Source organism: Platalea leucorodia, assembly GCF_965183815.1.
Source record: "Platalea leucorodia genome assembly, chromosome: 10".
Taxonomy (NCBI): Eukaryota; Metazoa; Chordata; class Aves; order Pelecaniformes; family Threskiornithidae; genus Platalea; species Platalea leucorodia.
In genome coordinates, this window is record NC_138832.1 from 22,081,194 (window position 1) to 22,101,496 (window position 20,303).

At 35.9% G+C, this 20,303-nt stretch overlaps 1 protein-coding gene across 13 annotated transcripts in view; it reads left to right on the top strand.

Moving 5' to 3' along the window:
- LOC309595950 (dolichyl-diphosphooligosaccharide--protein glycosyltransferase subunit MAGT1) overlaps positions 1-20,303 on the top strand; it is a 106,717-nt gene that overhangs the window by 46,410 nt on the left and 40,004 nt on the right. For 10 of the 13 annotated variants that reach the window (XM_082323560.1, XM_082323568.1, XM_082323562.1 and 7 more), the window contains 9 exons: positions 457-3,386; positions 6,873-6,951; positions 13,547-13,677; positions 14,172-14,351; positions 16,047-16,140; positions 16,682-16,790; positions 17,452-17,631; positions 18,011-18,152; positions 19,437-19,546. In XM_082323560.1, the coding sequence (XP_082179686.1) occupies positions 457-3,386; positions 6,873-6,951; positions 13,547-13,677; positions 14,172-14,351; positions 16,047-16,140; positions 16,682-16,790; positions 17,452-17,631; positions 18,011-18,152; positions 19,437-19,546 (3,955 nt within the window). Of the gene's footprint in view, positions 1-456; positions 3,387-6,872; positions 6,952-13,546; positions 13,678-14,171; positions 14,352-16,046; positions 16,141-16,681; positions 16,791-17,451; positions 17,632-18,010; positions 18,153-19,436; positions 19,547-20,303 lie in introns of those variants that run through there. The other 3 variants (XM_082323563.1, XM_082323564.1, XM_082323567.1) reach the window with 2 other exon arrangements.

Sequence of the window (20,303 nt, forward strand, 5' to 3'; positions counted from 1 at the left end):
GACATGGATCAAAAAACTTTTTTTTTTTTTTCCATGTGTGCCTGCAGTAGTAATATACCAGTTAAGGCTAGAAAGACTTCAGATAATTTGTTTTGCTGTGAAAGAAAAGAAATCACCTTTTTTTAAAAATTCTCAGAAGAAACATGGAAAATAAAATTTAATTAGTTTTTTCTCTTATTTAAAATTGGTGCTGAAATTGTGCTTGGGTATAACTGACCATTTCATCTTTGTGAACTGTTAATCTAATGTCTTAATTTTCTGACTTTCCAATTCTCAGTTGAATGCTTTTCAGTCATGATTTTAATAATGTTTTCAGTTAATTAATGGTTACCTGTTTATCACCTGAATTTTTAAAATGCAAATTCTTTATCAAATAGTGAAAAACATGTAAACTTCTCAAATTTGTCACCTTGTTGATATGGAGATAAGACTCAGATTTCTTGTATCTCATTTCAGGTGGTGTGCTGAAGGTGGAAATTTGATTTGCTGTGACTTTTGCCATAACGCCTTCTGTAAAAAGTGCATTTTGCGTAACCTGGGTCGAAAGGAACTGTCGACTATACTGGATGAAAATAACCAGTGGCACTGCTATATTTGCCATCCAGAGCCTTTGTTGGACTTGGTCACTGCATGTGACAGTGTCTTTGAAAATTTAGAACAGTTACTGCAACAAAACAAAAAAAAGATCAGAGTTGAAAATGAAAAAAGTAAAATATATGACCATACAGTCAAGTTTTCTCCAAAGAGAAATAATTCAAATTGTAATGGTGAAGAAAAAAAACTAGATGATTCATATTCAGGTTCACTAACATATTCTTATAAAGCACTAATGGTGCCAAAAGACTTGCTTAAGAAAACAAAAAAGCTGGTTGAAACTACAGCAAATCTAAATTCGAGCTTTGTAAGCTTTTTGAAAAATGCTGCAGAAAATGTAGAAATAAGCCCAACTGTGCAACTTTGCCAGCTAAAAGCTTTTAAATCTGTGTTGAGTGACATGAAAAAAGCTCATCTGGCACTAGAAGAAGGTCTGAACCTGGAGATTCAAGCTTTGAATGTTAAAATCAAAGATAAAAATACCAAAGAGAAAAAACCTGATGTTAAATCAGAAAAAAATGAGGTGAAAAAAGACGAAGGAAAGGAACGTGTGGCGTTAAAAGAGGATGACACCGTAAAGACACAGAAAAAAGTTGTATCCCAACAGCCTGACAGTGAGCCCATGGATCAAAGTGTTCCAGCCGTGGGACAAACAGATAACAAGCGTACTTCTGGGGAAGAGAAAAGGTCTGGCAGAAACGAAGAACCTCAGTATGAGCCTAATAGTACAGAGGCTTTAGACATGGATATAGTGTCCATTCCCTCATCTGTTCCTGAAGATATTTTTGAGACTCTAGAATCTGCTATGGAGATTCAGATTACATCAGATGAGCAAGACAATGGAAATACAGGAACAGATCATGAGACTCTAAATTCAAATATAAAATCGAACACTCCTATGAAAGATACCAAAGGCGGTACGAAGTTAAAATCATCGGCTAAAGGAACAAAGGAATTGATTGTAAAATTGACTCCCGTTTCCCTTTCAGAGTCTACAGTTAAAGCTGAAGATCAAGACAGCAATCTAGAAAAGGGGAGTAAGGATGTTGATGTAATACCTAAAGCAGAAAACTGTGATTCTGTAAAACAAAATCATAATGCTGGCAGCGAAGCTTCCACAGAGAACGAAACTGTCTCACTTGTAGAGGAATCTGATCTCAGGAGATCACCGCGTGTGAAGACCACACCTCTGAGGCGCCAAACAGACATCAATCCTTTGACGTCAAATTCAGAGGAAGATAGCAATGACACATGTAATGAAAAACGTAAGAGAAAATCATCAAAACAACCGAGGAGGAAAAATGATAAAAGAAATTCTTCTGACAGTACTGTTGATGGTCCTAGCCCTAATAAACTTTCTAAATCAAAAAAGCCATATGTATTAGATCAGAGCTCAGATTCTGATGAGATGCCTGCTGTTCTTAAAGAGGTAGCCATGATGAGTCACAGTTCTTCAGATATTGATAGCAATAGTGAAGCACCAACAAACGATCAGAAGACTTCAAATTTTCTCAAGAATCAACCAGTAAAGGATGAAAACGGAAAACGAAAACGAAAAAGTTCCAGTTCTGGTTCTGATTTAGATGCTAAAAGAGGCAAATCGGCTAAAAATTCCGCTGCTGCTAAAAAGAAACGACAAAACTACTCAGATTCTTCAAACTATGATTCTGAGTTAGAAAAAGAAATAAAAATTCTGAGTAAAATTGAGTCTGCAAAAAAAGCTAAGAAAAAATACTCACGAAAAGACGACAGTTATGATTCCTCTGAAGAAGAGCAGAGGAAAAAAGTAAGTAGCAAGAGGAAGATGAATTTGAAAAAACAGAGAGAGAAATCTTCCGAAGATGACGATGCTGAAAAGTCTTCCCCAGAGAAGGAGATTAATCATTCTTCTAAAGATAAAAAAATTGGTAAAGGCTCAGCTGCTAAGGAAAGGATAAACAGAGACTTAAAAGAAAAAACTGTAAAGGGAAAGCATGATGAGTCTTCTGATGTTGACAAGTCTTTACTGGAGAAAGAGGAGAATTCTCCTAAAGGTGTAAAGCTAACTGAAGTTAAAAAGAGCAAGGATTTGAAAAAGAAAAAGGCCCAGGAAGATTCTTCTTCAGAGAGTACCGAGAAATCTGCAAAGAAAGAGCACAATTTTGACTCTTCAAAAGAGAGATTCAAGAATAAAAAAGGGTCAGAAAGCAAAGCGAAGAAACCTGAAAAATTGAAAAAGAAAACTTTCAAGAAAGAACAAGATGATTCCTCTTCTGATGTTGAAAAGTCATCTGCAGAGAAAGGAAGTTGCAATTCTTCTGAAAATGACAAAACTAAAAACGAACCAGCGTTTAAAGAAAAGAAAAGCAGGAATTTAAGAGAGAGAGTGTCTAAGCGAGTACAGATTGATTTGTCCTCTGATGCTGAGAAATCTCCCCTAAAAGAGGAGAGTTCTTCTGAAGATGCTGTGCGGAGTGAAAAACAAACTGAAACTAAAGAAAAGAAAAAAATAAGTCACAAAAAGAAAATTTCCAAGAAGGAACAGAATGACTCGTTGTCCTCTTCTGATGAGGAGTCTTATGAAGACAGTAAGAAAAAGATTAAAAGAGGGTCAATGAAAGAAAGTAAAAAGAGTAACTTAAAAAAGAAAGTGTCAAAAAAGAAGGTGGTTTTCACTTCCTCTTCCTCATCTGATAAGGAAGAAAATGATGAACAGAATTCAACAGGTGATGGAAGCAGTGATGAGCAGAAAATTATGCCAGTGACTGAAAACTTAATGCTGTCTGCTGGTACAGGATTTTGTCAGTCATCAGGTGTGCAAAAGATGTTCATCTACACATATTATTGACATACTAACAGAGGAAATTTATAAGATTTGGGTAACATTTAATACTCTAGAAATGAAAATATTCATAAGTAGGTAACTATACATTTAAACGTTTGCAGCCGGTTAGGTTTTCTGATACTGATTTGGAAGCACCCGTTTCAATTTGTGCGGCTTGTCACTTGTGGGAAAAAGGACGTTGCTGCAAAGGGAGAGGCTTGAGAAGGTACAGTCTGTAATTCCAGCAGGTATTTCGTTGCAGCACAGCTTTCAAAAGCCCGTTCCTCACTTTGGCTGCCCAGGTACTGTTTAGCAGACGCTGGTTTCAAGCAGTAGGTATCTAGTGAACTCAAGTTTGTCAGCTGGTGGTTATGTGCTAGAGATGACTCTGAAGACTTGTGGCATTGCAGTATACATTTTAAAAATCAAGTAGGTGATCTTTGTGCCTGATGAGACCCACATAGCCTTAGAGAAGCTGGTGTCAGTTAACAGAAATCTGTCATTGCTTATTTTCATAGCAGGTTTCATAGTAATAATTCTTTTTCTTGCCAAGATGAAACTACTTCATCAGTGTCTTATATCTTTAGGAAAAGAATTTCAGAACTGCTGAATTTGAACACTTGGTTTTAAAGCACTTAGAAAGGAAGGGTAGTTTTCACATTACATGGACAGTACACGTGTCTTTTAATAAATGAATTTTCAACTAGAAAAAATGAAATCTATTTGCCATTTTAATTACCGTGACAGGTAAATCATTTCCTGTTTGTTTGCTTCTGATGATGTTTCATAGAACTTTCTGTACATGACTGTATTGTAACTGTTGGCTCAGATACAGAAGTTTGTGAAGCTGCAACTAAACAAAAAAATGAATGAAACAGCAATATGTTTATGAAGATAGCAGAAGGGACACAGTTGCATTTTGGCTTTCCCGAAAAGCCCTTATAGGCAGACACTAAATGCAAAGTGAGATGATTGTTAGTTGTAGTTTCTTAAAGAAAAACTAAAACAACAAAAAACCCCCAACCCCCATTGCCCCAAACAAACAAAATACCCAGATTTTAAATTAAACATAATGTTCCTCCGTTTTCCTACGACCTTGATGCTGACCCACTTTTTCCCTAAGATTTCCTGCAGTTTAGTTTCTGGAGAGTTGTTAATCTTTGCAGATGCAAAGGTTGCTTTTCACGAGTGCTATGCTGCTTTGGATTTAAGAGTCCTGTAAGAAAGCAAAGTTTGATTAATGGTGTTTTGCATCAATGCAGAATAACAGTTGGAAAATAAGTTTCTTATTCTGTATATGATACAGCCCTGTAATGTTTATTTTTCAAGGTCCTCTGATGAAGTGAGTTTACTTGCATCTCTGTGCACGTATTACTGGGACTTCTAGGGCTTTTCCATGATGGCTGCCAAAACAATGTTTTCCCCAGTGATGCCATTGCTGGGGGAGATTGCAAATAACAAATGGTTTGCACAGTAATGAACTCATGTCTTGCATGTGGTAGCTGCCACGGCTGTTACAACGCTCCCCATAGACAGGCGATCGATGGTGCTCAGTGACAGTAACCCACGTGCAGCGGTTCGCAGCATCACTGGACCATCAAAGAAAAATACTTCACAAATAAATTTGCTCACGTACAGTGTATGTTCATAGACTTGGGATTGAAATGGCCCAGGAGGAAAAAGTTGGTTGTAATGTATCCGAAGGTGCCTGAGGCAGTGGGGGTGATTGTTTTATTTGCAAGTCACAGAAAGATTGTATAATTATTGGATGAGAGAGACGGATAACAGCGTACAAATTGGGAAAAATGAGACGATGATGTGAGATGATTGATGAGTTAGACTGAGAGAGAAGTGGGTTGGTTTAGCCTGGAGAGAGAAAAACGGGGAGTCTTATTCTAATCACTTAATGGATAGTTATAGAGAAGGCTGAGCCAGATGCATGACGAAAGGATGAGAGGCCGTGGATCCAAGTTTTGGCAAGGAAAACTCTAATTAGATACTAGGAAAAAATTCTTTACATTGAGGATGGTCAAAGCCTGAAACTGGTTGCCCTGTCAAATTATGGAATCTCTGTCCTTGGAAATACTCAAAACTTGATTGGGCAGGGCCCTGAGAAAACTGACCTTACCTTGGAGTTAGCTCTGCTTTGAGGATGGAGTTGGCGTAGATTATGGCCAGAGGTCTCTTCCAACATGAGTTATTGTATGGTTCTATGAGAACCTGCCTTTGTTATATTATTTTAAAAGGAGGAAAACTTGCCCTTTCTCTTCAATTTGCTTTTGGCCTAATAGGTGAATAAATAAAGGAGTCTTTTCTGTGTCTGAACAAGCTATGTAGGTAGGATCGTTGAATGAGACTTAGAATCTGGTTTAACCAAAAGGATACTTCTATTTATGTAAGTCCAAGAGCAAGGGACTTTCTGTGATTACCTCTTGCACAGTCCTGTCAGACATCTGGCTCGTGGTAATTCCAGAACAAGCGTATGCTAAAGCAACTTGGAGCAAGCCTCTCGCAGCCTAGTTTTAGTCCACTCCCCACAGGTAGAAAACAGACAGTAGAAATTATGAATGAGGGGATCTCAGTTCATTAGGATTTTGAGGTGTTTTCCTAAGTTTAATTTTACTAACTAGAAGATTTGACTGACTTACATGCGAGTCAGAAGAACGAGAGGATCAAGAGGGGAAAGGTCTGGGAGCGTGCTAGAAATAATCTGAATCCCTCTCAGTTCAGCCAGGAGGGTGCGGAGGAGCTTAAAGGCAGGTATCGTACTGTGCTGTTCTTCCTCTGTTACGTGTCCGATGCTGTTGGGTTTGATCTGCTTTCCATATGAGACAGTGTCCATGTAGTGCAGCTGAGTTTTGATATTTGCAGTAAGGATGGCACGTGTAGTTTTCAAAACGTAAGTCTTCACACATACACCACAACTGTACATGCGTTGTATTTGATACTCTGAAAGCAAAAATAGGCAAGGATTATTGTTCTTGAGCACTTCCTAATGGCAGCAGGGTAGCTCATGAGTGTGGTAAGTGAGTCTGTAATATGTTTGTTTGGGCCTTCCTTTCAATTTACACAAATTCAGTAGTGGACCTTCTGAAATGGGGCTAATAACTTCTTAGGAAACTTAATTTCTGAATCCCAGGTGGAGTATTCAGTCTCTGTGTGTTTTGGTGTAAAAAGCCAAATTTCACAGGATGTAACAAGGGAAGATTTGCAAGTTGTGTGCAGTAGCAAGCATAACGTGGGTAAAAGTGCTGCTTGAAAACCTAGATACTTTCACCAATACAAATATTTATACGTCGAGATAGGTAACTGGCTTTTTTGTTTGCTTGTAGAGAAGTGGTGGCATTACCAAGCTGTTTTTCTATGGGGATTCTTGATGGAGACAATAGTTAATGTGCTGTGTTGTTTATTGCTGATTTTACATGTATTAAGTGTTCATGTTTTTCTGGTTTTTTGTTTCCCCTTCCTCCTCCAGGAGATGAGGGAGAGACTAAATCAAGGGCTGTTCCAATGGAGGAGGAGGAAGATGATGATGATGACGATCCTGAGAATAGGTATGATACCATCCGTAAGGACTTAAAAAAGATTATAACACACCCTAGGCGTGGGCGCAAACCGGCGCAACGGAAGAGCAAGCAGGTTGTAAAAACCACGGCTGCCTGCCTTGTAAAGACTCGCTCACGGGCTTCCCGCAAGTTTGAACAAGGGGCCAGAAAACAGAGGCCAAAATCCAGAAATGCAAAGAAAGTATTTAGAAGTGTTAGCTAACACACCTTGCATAGGGTGTGTTATAAATGCACTGCAGCACTGTCCATTTTATGTTCCCATTGAAAGTGTGAGGTTTGTGACAAGTATTTCGTTCAGGCAGGTAAAAAGCTACTTCTGATAAATGTGAATTTCAGCTAGTTATATGAATAGAAGGTAAAAATTTGCATCTGTGCAATATGCAGTACTAAAATATTTTCAGATTGAACTTGGTTATTACTGTTACACAATTTGCTTTTTTAGTTGAAACACCTTTTCTCAATAAAGAGAAAACACAAATGTGGAGAAAACAGTATTAGATATTTTCAGCTGTTAATTAAACTGAGTTCTAATCCACTGAAGAATACCTGAAGTGACTAATGGGATAGTTAAGGCCCTGATTCTACAAGCACTGTGCATAGGCTCAACTGGTATCAAAGAGACTAATTACACATATAAATTTTAAGTCTTTGCATAGATATTTTCAGAATTGTGGCTTATATGTATTGCTTCAGTTTCAAGTTCAATAAAATGAATCTATGTAAGATAGATAGTTAGTTAAGACGTCATATTTTACCAGTACCATTGTAGTTATCAAAATTAGCCTGGCTAGAAAATGTAAAAGCTTCGTTTCCTAATGAGTGAATGCACAACATGAAGTATTGCTCAATTACGAGCCACAGTTTCTTTTTGGAAGCTATTGGAGTTAGACTAAAGAGTTGTTCAACAAATTTTTCTACAGTATTTCAGAAACTGATTTTTTTTGCCATATAGCATGTGTGGGACCAGCTTCATAGCTTTGCACAGTTGCTGATGGAGTCTTTTTCTGCTTCTGAGCCTTACTAGTTTAGAATATGGTATCTTTGTTTTACAGAGTTGTACGTTTTGATCTGTGGCTGAAGTAAATTTTAAAAACACTGTTTTATATCCTTTAGTTTGGCATCAAAATGTTGCTGCTGATGTAGTTCTTGCTTGTCTTCAGCCATCAAAATTAATCCAATAATTCAACTTTTAACGAAAGATGCTCTTTAGGGACTTGACAGCACAGGGTCATAAGCAGAACATGTAAACGTTGGTAATACGAGATTTTTTTAAATGATGATTTAATTTCAGTCCTGTTTTGATATTTTTTCCCCCCTTTTTTTTCCTTTTTTGTTTGTTTCTTAAGCGTTTCTGGTTGATAACTAAGCCAGTACACTTTTGTCAAAGTTCGGTGTTTAAAGTACAAATGTTACCGACAGATCTTAATTATTAGTTGAAGAGCTATACTGGGAAATGAGTTAACCCAATTGATAACAAACAAATCAGTACTACAAATTTGGGGTTTAAAAATCAGTTTCTGTACTTTGTTTTTAAACTGAATCTTTGTTGAAGTTTTTATTTAGGGAATATTTTTAATATATATTTGTGAGATGGGGAGGTCTTTTGTCAATAAACAGTTTTGTCAACCTTCAGACATGTTAACTGGTAACTGCAGTCTAATTTTACATTCATCACGTGTTGTACTTGGCACCAAAATCAGATATATAAAGTGTAAAAAGATGGAACAAATTTCAAGAAGTTAAAAGCTTGTTCTTCTGTTTACTCAACACAAAGTGTTTAAATAGTTTACCTACTATTCAGATAAGTTGCCTATTTTCTTCCAGGCCAAAGAGGGTATGTAGTACCTACTGGGTATTTATAGTGTGGGAACTCTCGTGTTTGCAAGTCTCTAGTTTAGATGTTCTGTTATTTGCATACCTTTGGATGTGCATGACATGAATATTAATAGTCTTGAAATCATCTTTGCCAAAATGCAATATCCAAGTGGGTCATAATATGACATACAGTTCTGTATGCTTTCATCTTATGTTGTGTAATTATCTATTACTGGTCCTTCTGATCTTTTAAATGGTACTGTTTAATATGTTTGCAGTAGTTTTGTTTATTAAGAAGTTAATAGTGTATTTAATGCAGAATGCCTTTAAGTATTTGATGGTTGCAATAAATTTTTGTAAAACGTTTTTCTTGTCCAAGCATTTAATTTAATACAACTCTGACAGCTTGAAAATCAGACTGTTTCAACAAAGACAGTACAGTATTTAGAACAAGGTGTTTGGCAGTTTTCACCTTTTTTTTTTTTTTTTTTTTTTAAAAAAGTGTGACATTTCATCCAAATATTCATCTCTCAAAATATGTTTTAAATGGTTCTAAATTTTTTAGTAATATACCAAAGGCCCATTTAATTCAGTAGTGCTCTAGCTGAAAGACCGATGGCTTTTATGAGCCACATAAAAATGCCTTCCCTCCCACCCCAAAGGCTTGTTTCGGGCAACCTTATTTCTACATATAATTAGTAGGTATTTATGAACACTACGTGTGAGTTGATATAATCTAATTGGTAATAATATGTCATGATAATTAACTAATATTTAAAATTATTACTTTGTAAGAAGAAAAATTATTTTTACAGTGGTAGCGTTGTCTCACCAAGATTTTTGGCAATCTGTAAATGAGTCCATCGTATTGGCACTCTAAAATTCATGAACAAGAATGGTGCAAGTTATCATGTGGACTTAACTCCACATCACGAGAGGCTGCACCTACTATTCCATTTTTGCTGAAATGTCTGAAGGATAAAGTGGTCCTGTTCTGTGACTGAGCAACCCCTGGATAACTTCCAGTTTGCCTGTCTCTTTTTAAAAATGTTTTCTTTTAGCGTAAGTTAAAAAATACGTAGTAACCAGTTCATTATTTATAAATGTATATTGTTGGTGTCATTCTTACAAAGGTGAAATATATTTAAATCCTTATTTATATAAAATTATACATTTATACTGTTGTTTTATTCTAGAGTTGCTTTTATATGTCCTGGCTGAGATTACAGCCCCGTTCTGTAAGGCACTGCATACCTACATGTTGGGAAAATGTCCCTTATACAAATTTCACGATATGTTTAGATAAGGTGGAGCAGGGCTAGGCAACATGACGTGCTCAAGGTCACAGCAGATCAGTGGCAGAAATGAATGAAATGCAGGGATTTTTTTATTTATTTATTTTTTTAATTACCTGAAGTCCTATGCTGGAGGTCATACAGCTCCTTGTGCTTCTTAATTAAATTTGTTTACAGTATTCAACTGTTACATCTGGTTGGCCAAGAATATCTTTTATGTCCTTGACCTGAGTAAATATTATGATATCTTTTGATTTTCATGGGTTTCTCTGGGAGAATGTGAGTGGGGGAGTTTTCACACTGTCATAGCTTGTTTTTCTTGGTACTTGCAGTTTGATGTTAATGCCAATATTAAAATATTAAAGCTAGCATATGAAGTTTCTTAGCTTAGAAACCTGGTCACTTTAAATGGGTTTATATCTTTTAAAATAGAAATGTGATATATTATCCTGAGCCACACATAATTAAATTTAAAACCAGTTTCAGGAGTCTAGTACTCACTTTATTCTAATTCATATAAGGCACTTGTTAGTCATTTGTCAGAAGCATTTACAAGGCTTAACCTCCTTGGTTCTAATATTGCTTATACTTTTAATTCCTATCAGATATGTAGTTACATTAAAAATAGGAATCTTTTAAATTCTGAACATCTCAACAATGTCTTACATTTTTAGCCTAACACCATACCAGTAGAATGCATTGAAGAGAATGTAGCTTTTTTCACTGAACAGTTCATCTCGGTTTGATTCAAAGTGGTTGAATCTTTATCCTAGCTAAAAAGTATGTCTGCTTTTCGATCTCAGAGTATAAAAGCAATAACGTATTAATCAATTTTATATAAATAATTAATTAGAAACTAATAAAGTTTACCCAATCTGGTTGGTGGTTATGATGATGATTAGGAAAATAACAGCATCTTGTGTTGATGGATAGTAGATTTTGTGCATGGTATTTCTAGGTGAATGATACATTTGCTTTTTTTTTTCCTTTAAAAATATTTCATAAAAGAACAATTGACATGTATGTCGTCTTTTGTTAAGAACCAAAGTCAACCTTTGTTTAAAAATACATAAATAAATTTTTAAAGGTGACTTGTGTGAAAGGTAAGTATTGTTATCACATACAACTTGTGTTAACTCTGCTAATGCAATTGAGGACAATCTGAAATAAGTCAAAGGTAGTATTTACTAGGCAGTACTTTCAGACTGAATTTTAAAATTTTGCAGTTCCTTTTAGCGTTTCTACTTTTTTTTCCCTCTCCCAAAGCAAAACATTGGTGATGATATTTTTTTTTTTAATGAAAAAAGTAGCCAAACTGCTGCTGTCTGCATTTCCTGGAGTAGGATTCAAGGTTAATAATTTACGTTAAAAGCTTTTAAAAAGAAGTCAGCCTGTGATATTCCAAGCAGTTTCATTGTGAAGAAAAAGTTCTTCAGACCATTAAAAGATGGAAGAAATATAGCCTTAATTTCTGATGTAAGGAGCTATTCATTCCTGTTGCTATTATACATGATGTGGTGGGGTTAAAAAAACCCCAACAAACAACAACAACAAAACCCTGAGTCCCTTTTCCAAGTCCTCTGGAAGGACCTAATGCAAAAAACATTTGGAAGAGGATGTTACTTATCTATGGACTTTAGTATTGGGTTCACACTGTGATCTGTTGATGTCTGTTGAATTAAAGCTTACCGAGAGTACTGCATTTCAAAGTTTGAGACGGCTATTTCTTCGCAAGCCATTTCTCAAAAGAGGGAGGGTGTTTTGAATGCTGATGGATAGTCTGTGACTCACTGAGCAATCTTAAATGTTTATTAAATCATTTGACTTCCATCTTTTAATACTAAACATACATTAGCATTAGAATCTTTTTGGAGAACATAGTACCACTCAAAAAATAAAAAATACTGTATGAAGTGTTAGGAAAGATACCTTGGGAAAATTCCCTTTGAAAAGGTCCTTTGTTTTAGGGGCATGTTACATGCCGAAAAAAGAAAGAGATTCTTTAAAACCTATTTTATAGTTCTACATAAAAGTAACAATTTTCTAAGGTATAAGAAGCTGTACTTAGGAGAGCACTGTTCCTTTGCCATTTCCAAGTGAAGCCTAGGCTGTGGTTCAGTTTCATGGGTTTTGAACTATTGTTTTGACTGGTACAAAAGCTTTCCCATTCTGAACTATGTACATACAGTAGACCTTAATTCTCCTGAAAGGCAAGACAGATCAGATTTGACTTAGGGAAAAAAAAAAAATCTTCATTTAAAATTGACGACCATGGAAGGAAAACGATAATACTTCTGATATTTATATGAGGAAGGCCTGGTTTCATTTTTTCAGGATTTTTTTTCCCCTGGAAGTACAAGTTCTCAGATAAGTCCACTATTTTCCTGTGCTTTTGACATATTTTATATTTTGGCTTGGATAGATTCATATAAGATTCTGTTTATGTTGCAAGAGCATGTAAAGAAATCATTTTTCCATGGTAACTTCTTGTACGTTAGCGGAAAACATTCTTGTGCTGAAACGAAACTGTGAGAAGCTGAGCGACCAGCTTGTGGAACAGGCCGCAAGATCGTAATTTTTGTTTGAAGTTCAGGTCCTCTAGCGTTTGATAAAACTTTGTTTGTCTGTATGTGTATATATACACATCGATTTTTTTGCTATAGTTGCTATAAGGCAAGTGCTCGTAGTTAGATGAGGGATTCGGTGTGGCTTTTTTTCCCCGAGGCACTTAATATCTGTTTGTCTTGAGACATCATGAGTTGCTTCAATTACTATAGCATCTCTTTTGCAGTAGGGTGGGCCCAGGCAATTAGTGTGGTAACACAGTTGAAGGCAAGCTATGTAGAGGTAGGGTAATAAATGCCTTTTTTTTTTTTTTTTTTTTAAAACCTGTGAGTTAATGCATATTGCAATAATCTTTTTCTCCTTGTTTAAAACATGCGTTCAGTGATACCCTGTTTTTAAAACTATTCCTGTTTACATATACGCTAGTCAAGTAGATTCAGTGCCTGAGGAAATTAATCTGATTGATTTAAATCAAGTAAGCATGATAACCATTTGGGGGGGAATGATCTGAGTATTAGAATTTGGTCTGCAGCATCTTCATGTTCTTGTTACAGTTAGAATTCATATAGCTGCCTATCCCAGAACTGACAAAGAGTCCATACAAATAGACCATGAATAAAATCAAATGTTTAAGTTTGTACATTTTATAGCTATCTCCAGTCTTGCTGTAAAGCATGAAACTGCTTTTTTAAGAAGCATTCTGCAGATTTGCTTTCTAAAAGCAAGTTAACACGTTACAATTAACATGAGATTTTTGCTGATATCTTGTCTTACCACAGTCACTTTTCATTTTTTTTTGTTCAGCTTTCAACCTTTTTTTGACATTGTGAATGGTATAGGATTACACTTATCGTTCATAGATTTACTTGAACAATGGAATAAATAGTTTTTTCTGTTTTGCTTCAAAGAATTGCCAAGAAAATGCTTTTAGAAGAAATCAAAGCCAATCTTTCCTCTGATGAGGATGCATCTTCAGATGATGAATCGGATGAAGGAAAAAAGAAAACCGGAAAGCAAAATGAAAACACAGGAGATGATGGTGAGCACCAAAAAGCATCTGGGAAAAAGTGGTGCTGTAGCAGTTGTCATAATTGCAAAGGTCGCTGGGGAAAATTACAATTATTGAAGTTTCTTCAGTTTTCAACAAAAAAATGTCATTGATGTTGATAGGTAGTTGCCAAATAGAGGCCAATGTACATGAGGATTATCATCTCTTTTACTCGTCTGTAAGTGATTTTTGTAACCAATTCAGAAGCCATAGGGATTTGAGAGGAATAATCTATACAGAACAGTAAGGTGTGCAAATGCATGGGAGAGATTTGACTAACGTATACAGCCATTGGAACAGACATTGCAAGTGTTCAGGCAGCGTAAAATACTTAAGATTTCAGGGAACCATGGTATGTTGTTGCCCATAATTTCCTGGAAATGCACAGAATTTAGCCTAAATTAATTCAAATTTTAATTCTTGCCAAATTTAAGTAAGAAAAAAATGACCAGTATGCATGTTGTACTGACTCTTATCTCTGACAGAAGAGAATGAAAAGGAAGATAATTCCGAATCAGATTCGGAGGAAGAAGAATCAAAGAAGCCTAGATACAGACACAGACTGCTGAGGCACAAGCTAACAGTGAGTGACGGAGAATCTGGTGAAGAAAAAAAGGTGAAACCAAAAGACAAAAAAGAAGGGAAGCGCAGAAATAGAAGGAAAGGTACATAATCCAAACGTGTTTTGTCACAAAAAGTACTTGCTTCTGTAAAATAAGTCCAAAGCATGTCAGAATGGAGATCTGAAACTCTGTAATTCTAAAACCTCTGTATAAACTTCCTTGTGTGTTAAATCTAGAATTCTCTTATTTGTGTTTGATGAATGGTTTTATTTAAAATGTTGAATGCAAATGCGGCTCTCTCTGCTTATTATATCCTCTGAGTTGGATGAATGTCGTAGAGTCTCAGAATATTAATCTTAAATAACAGAGGCAAGCCCAGTATGTCCAACTGGTGAAAATCAATCTGGTCCTTGTAACTTCTCTCTTTAGCTTGGGCTGTTAGTAGGCCCTTGTGCATCACAGATTTCTCCATCCTGCAATTTAAATGTTGCAAGCTTTAGCTGAACACCAGATGGCACTGTGAAACGATGCAAGAACAAAGAATCCGTTGGCCCCTTGCATTTAATAATTTTGAGCAGGGGAGAGAAGCGATAGCAAAGATAACTGCTGACTGCCGTGTTGGTCAGCGTAGATGTTGGTAGTGTTTCCTGGCCGGTGGAAGTAAGGGTGCGCAGGACTTTCCTGTTCTTGGTGTTGCACTAATGCTAGCCGTCTTGTGCGGTGTTCCACAGACTAAAAGATGCAATGCAATTTGTTTATCGTTTTCCTTCGTGAAAACTCTCATTTTTATCTGAATGTATATTCATGCTTTTCCTCCCTTGTGGAATTGTAACTCTGCCAACAACATTTCTTTCAAGAAGAGTAACTGTAAATTACAGTGGCAATGTGCAAATAAGAGGCAGCCAGGCTAATTCTCAGGATTCTTTAGTGTAAGTCTTTTAAGTTCCCTAGCCTCAAGTAGAACAATATACTTTATTTCAGCTCGCCGTTTTTTAGCCCAGTGTTATTAATAGTACATTTCCCCATGTATGTAAAACAATCCTTGTTTTAAGCCTTGTTATTCATAAAACAGTTAAGCTTTCCACTGTGTTCAAGGTCAAACTGAAATTACAAAGGTGCTAAATGGCATGCTGGTCTTAATTAACTATAAATGCCAGTGATAACTCCTAAAAGTAGTTATGGAAGTATTACCTAATGCTGCTAGTTTAGGTGTATTTTTAATTGTCTTTTGAGCCCGTTTTAAACTTACATTACCCAAAGAAACTTCAAGCCATAAATACAGTAATATAATTGCATATGTTGTTAGTAAATAAGGGTTGTTGGCATGAATTGTGAAGTATTATAAAATTACGTCTAAAACGTTTGAAACAAAAGCTTCTGTTTAACTAAAAATCATCTTTTGTTTTCTGAAGTTCTGTACTGTTCCCCACTGCGTTCTCTCTTCCTCATCCGCTGCCTTTGAAATGTGATGCTTTCTAATATAATACTTTCTGTCATTTGCTTGTAAACTACCCTTAGATGTATTCATGCATAAAGACCTCAGGTCTTGTTGGCGTAATATGCCGTCTGTCAGGACTCTAGTCCCGATCCTCTAGTGCTTACACGTTAAGCTTTTCTACTCTGTACCCCTTATTTTCCTGTTGCTTCTTATTAGTATGTTTAATAGGTCCCATACTGTCTGAAATGAACTTTCACAGTGCTTGTCGATCTTAAACAGGTTGTTGTATAATTAGAAGATATGTAATGTTGCTAACTTTGCAATAATATTCAACGTGAAATTATGCTTTATTTTTAAAGTGAGCAGCGATGATTCAAATGACTCTGAGTTTCATGAATCTGCAGTTAGTGAAGAAGTCAGCGAGTCTGAAGATGACCAACGTCCAAGAACAAGGTATAACTAAAACTTAATGGCGCTTATCCTGTGTTTGGGTTTTGGTATTCAATAGTGTAGTTAGGCAGTGAGATAGTGAAAGTTAAAGACTTTGGATCAGTCCTTAAAACCTTGGATAATACTTGTCTATAATTTGGTGTCTGCTAATTAACTTTGCAGCAAATGTGAGAATTTTGCATTTGTACCAAAGTATGTGGTACACAGCAATTTGATGAGCCAGTATGAAAGAAAGGTTAACAAAAAATGAGCCTTTTTACACCAAATATGTCAATGTTAATTGAGAAATGGTGGATTGCCGTAGAAAAGTTTCCCTGAGATTCTTCAGGGTTGTCTGGAATAGACGATTGCTATGTGTGTCCAGTGAGCTGAGGGGGAGGAAGGAATTTGGAAGTAAACCCCTGATTGCACAAAAGGAGTATATATTATATTAATTAGCAATGTAGTTCATGTACTTTTTTTATCATTGTTTTTCAGTGAGGCAATGAATTATTATTGTTAATCAGGAATACTGCCTTTTTTTTTTTTTTTTTTTTTTTGACAGATCTGCCAAGAAAGCTGAGGTGGAAGAAAACCAGCGCAGTTACAAACAGAAAAAGAAACGAAGGCGTATAAAGGTTCAAGAGGATTCTTCAAGTGAAAACAATAATAAGGTACTATATTGTGTTTTGAATTAATAAATGGGAAAAGGAGTTCCTGTCTCCTCTGCCAACTGCTTAGGGACTCGAGTATCTTAAACAGCTCTGTACATAGTACAGTAAAAAATGATAACTTTTCTCAATGTTAATTCAGTGCTACAGTTTGTAAAATGGCACCATTATGGAGAAAAACCATTGTGTTTAAATAAAAGCATTTCTTGTCTAGATCTTCATAAAAATGCATGATATGTTTTAAGTAACTGGAATTTTTAAACTAAATGTAGAAGATGACACAAATAGTAGATTAAGGCTTTCCTGGTATTAGGATTTCTTTTCCTATGTGGAGTAGGTAAGAGCTGATCTGATGTAGCACCACTAGAACAGAAAAGTAGTTCTCTATTAATAGTCATTAGTTACTATCAAATGATAACAGTACCTTCAGTACTGCCTTTGTACAGCTGGGCTTATCTTTAATATCTCAGAATACATTACGGTTAAGGTGGCACTTCTTTTGTTGTGCTGGCTAACTTGTTTCTAAAAAAAGTATCTTTTTTTCTTATGAGCTAAACTCCACCTGGGTATATAAAAATTTGGGGGAGGTTGTCTAAAAATCAAGGATTTGATGGTCTGCGCCATAAGTTTCTTGCTAATACTTCATTTACTTACTTTGTAATAGAGTAATTCTGAGGATGAGGACAACGATGATTCAAAATCTCCTGGAAAAGGCAGGAAGAAAATAAGGAAAATTATTAAAGATGATAAGCTTAGAACAGAAACACAAAATGCACTTAAAGAAGAAGAAGAAAGACGAAAACGTATAGCAGAAAGAGAACGGGAGAGAGAGAAATTGAGAGAGGTATGTTCTGTTTTCTTTGTAAAATGCTAGGAAGTTGAATTGTTGATGATGTTTAAGACAACATACTTCTACCTCAATTTAATTTGATAAGTAATGTAGCCTTGTAAGCCACAAGTTATATTTGTAGTTTCCTGTAGGTTAACGTTGATAAGTTTTATTTAAGACTACTGAGATCTTTAGAAAGCTGTTTCAATTGCATGCTGCTTTACTTTCCATGGGGAAAAGCACTCTCCCAAAGTTGTGACGCGTACTAAAGAATTTAAGGTTTCTCTTTACTAAATAAATTATGACTTCCAATTTTGCTAAAGCTCGTGTCTGTCAAATGCTTGGTATTGTTCATGTGTGAAGTATTTCTATGATGCCCTGTTTCTGCTTATAGGTGATAGAGATAGAAGATGCTTCACCTCTGAAATGTCCCATTACAACTAAGCTGGTTTTAGATGAAGATGAAGAAACCAAAGAACCATTAGTGCAGGTTCACAGGAATATAGTTACCAGACTGAAACCTCACCAAGTAGATGGTAAGGAAAGAGAGTTTAAAAAAAAATTTTTTTTTTTTTTTCCCCTCCACTGGCACAGGACCTTATGCAACCTGAATTAGAATCATAAGAAAAAAACTCCTTGGCAGGCAAATGCCAGAATGTCAGGTTTAGTGTTTTATTTTTGGAACGTCTGAATAAAAGTAAATGAGATCAGCAATACATAGTTCTGTTTTACAAGCAAAGAACCTTAGAAATGTAAAGTTGGAAGGGTCCTCAGAATCATGTAATTCTCCGCACTGAGGCAGAATCAACTATGTCATGAATTTGTTGGTCATCTCCAGAATTTCATGAGGCAAAGTGGCACTGATCAGAACCACCTGTGTAGCTGGAGGCAAGTATCTGTACCCATTCTATTGAGGAATTTAGTGTATTCACTTTTTACAGTTTTCAGTGAAGATTTAAAAATCTCACAGTATTTTCCTGGCTTTCTTAATAGAATTTTTTTTTTCTGATACCTGACATGACTGCACATCAAGCCAGCTTCTTTCTATTTTCTGTTTCTAGTGAAGAAGGAGAAAAGGGGAATAACCAGTCATAATTTTCTTCACAGCTCATTCTGTTCTTTTAAATTTTCCTCAAAGTTCGTAATCTACAACCTTTCCATTTTAGTAAGCAACCTGTACTTGCTTCAACTTTTAAAGGGAGGTGCCCTGAACCAGCCACAGAGTCAAGTTGAAGCCTCATCTGTGCTGAGTATTGTGTAACAGAATAAAACTCCCCAATAAATATATTGCAAAGAACAAAAAAATCACCCATCAGACCCTCATGTTGTTAATGTGTTTTGTTACGTAGCATGTGTTTCCTTTCCTTTTTCAGCTGTCACAGCTCTTACTTGATTTTTTTTTTTCCTCTTTAAGCATAGAACTTCACATCTGATCTGTCTTGGCAGAATTTCTTCTAGTTGGTTTCAGATAATTTTGTTCATTTACCAAGATCATTTTAGTCTTTTCGTGAAGTCCTTGCCACTTTTCGTTCTGTCTCCTCTTTTCTCCCTGTCCCCATGATCACAGTCATCTTCACTCTGCACAGTAATATTTTTCTAACCCAGTTGCCACATCTTCAGTGAAAACTGTGAATGTAACTAAGTTCAAGACAAAGATCATCCCACATACAACCTATTGGACAGAAATGAAACCAATAATTATCCTGAGCACTGCTTTACTAAGAGTTATCAGGATCTCACAGTGATCACACCTATCTCTTATCAGGTGAACTTTAATAAAATGAATGTTTAATAAGAAAATTTTCAATAATTTTCTTCAGGTGTTCAGTTCATGTGGGATTGCTGTTGTGAATCTGTAAAAAAAACAAAGACATCTCCTGGTTCTGGATGCATTCTTGCTCACTGTATGGGTCTGGGGAAAACATTACAGGTAAGAAACAAAAGTTGTCTTGTTTTCTGTTCTGTAGCTTGCTCTCAAAAGCTGATCCAGCAAAAGGCAATTTTAATGACTTTCAGAACATAGTAAAACTTACTGTTTCCTAGGCAGTGACTCAGTGAGGGTTGCTGGAGGAAAACATTTTGTAAAGAGGTCTTGAGAAAGAAGTTGGTTTCATAGTATGCAGTTGTGAAAGTTCTGCTACATGCTTGTGCTTTTTCTGCTTTTAAAATACCTAAAATTAAATGAGGTAATCATTGATACTCATGTGAAAAGGTCATATTTAATTGTAAGTGATGTGTAGCTCCCTTGCAACTCAAAACAAGAAAATGCAGTTAGCAGGAGACAGGCTTCTGGAACCCGTGTTTCTGAGACAGTTTAATAATCGGAAGCAGGTTGTGTTTTTTACTGTCTTTCTCATTTATATATTGCTCCTTAAATCGCTTATTTTCCTCAGTGGGTTTTCGATTCATTTGTTGCACTGATAAAGTAGAGGTTTATCAGGGTTTGGGTTTGTTTTTCTTTTTATGCCAGACTTTTAGTGTCTAAAGTCAGATGCTTTGTGTTTTATTATAAACAACGTTTTGCTACAATTTAGAGTCTTCCAGATTGAGGGACAGGGGGGATTTGTTTTCTGTTTCAGTAATTGTCCATACGTACATTTGTATTTTGGGGTCATTGTGCATCACAAACAGCTAAGACCAGAAACTTTCATTGCCTTGGCAGTTAACTACAGGGCATACTTTCAACC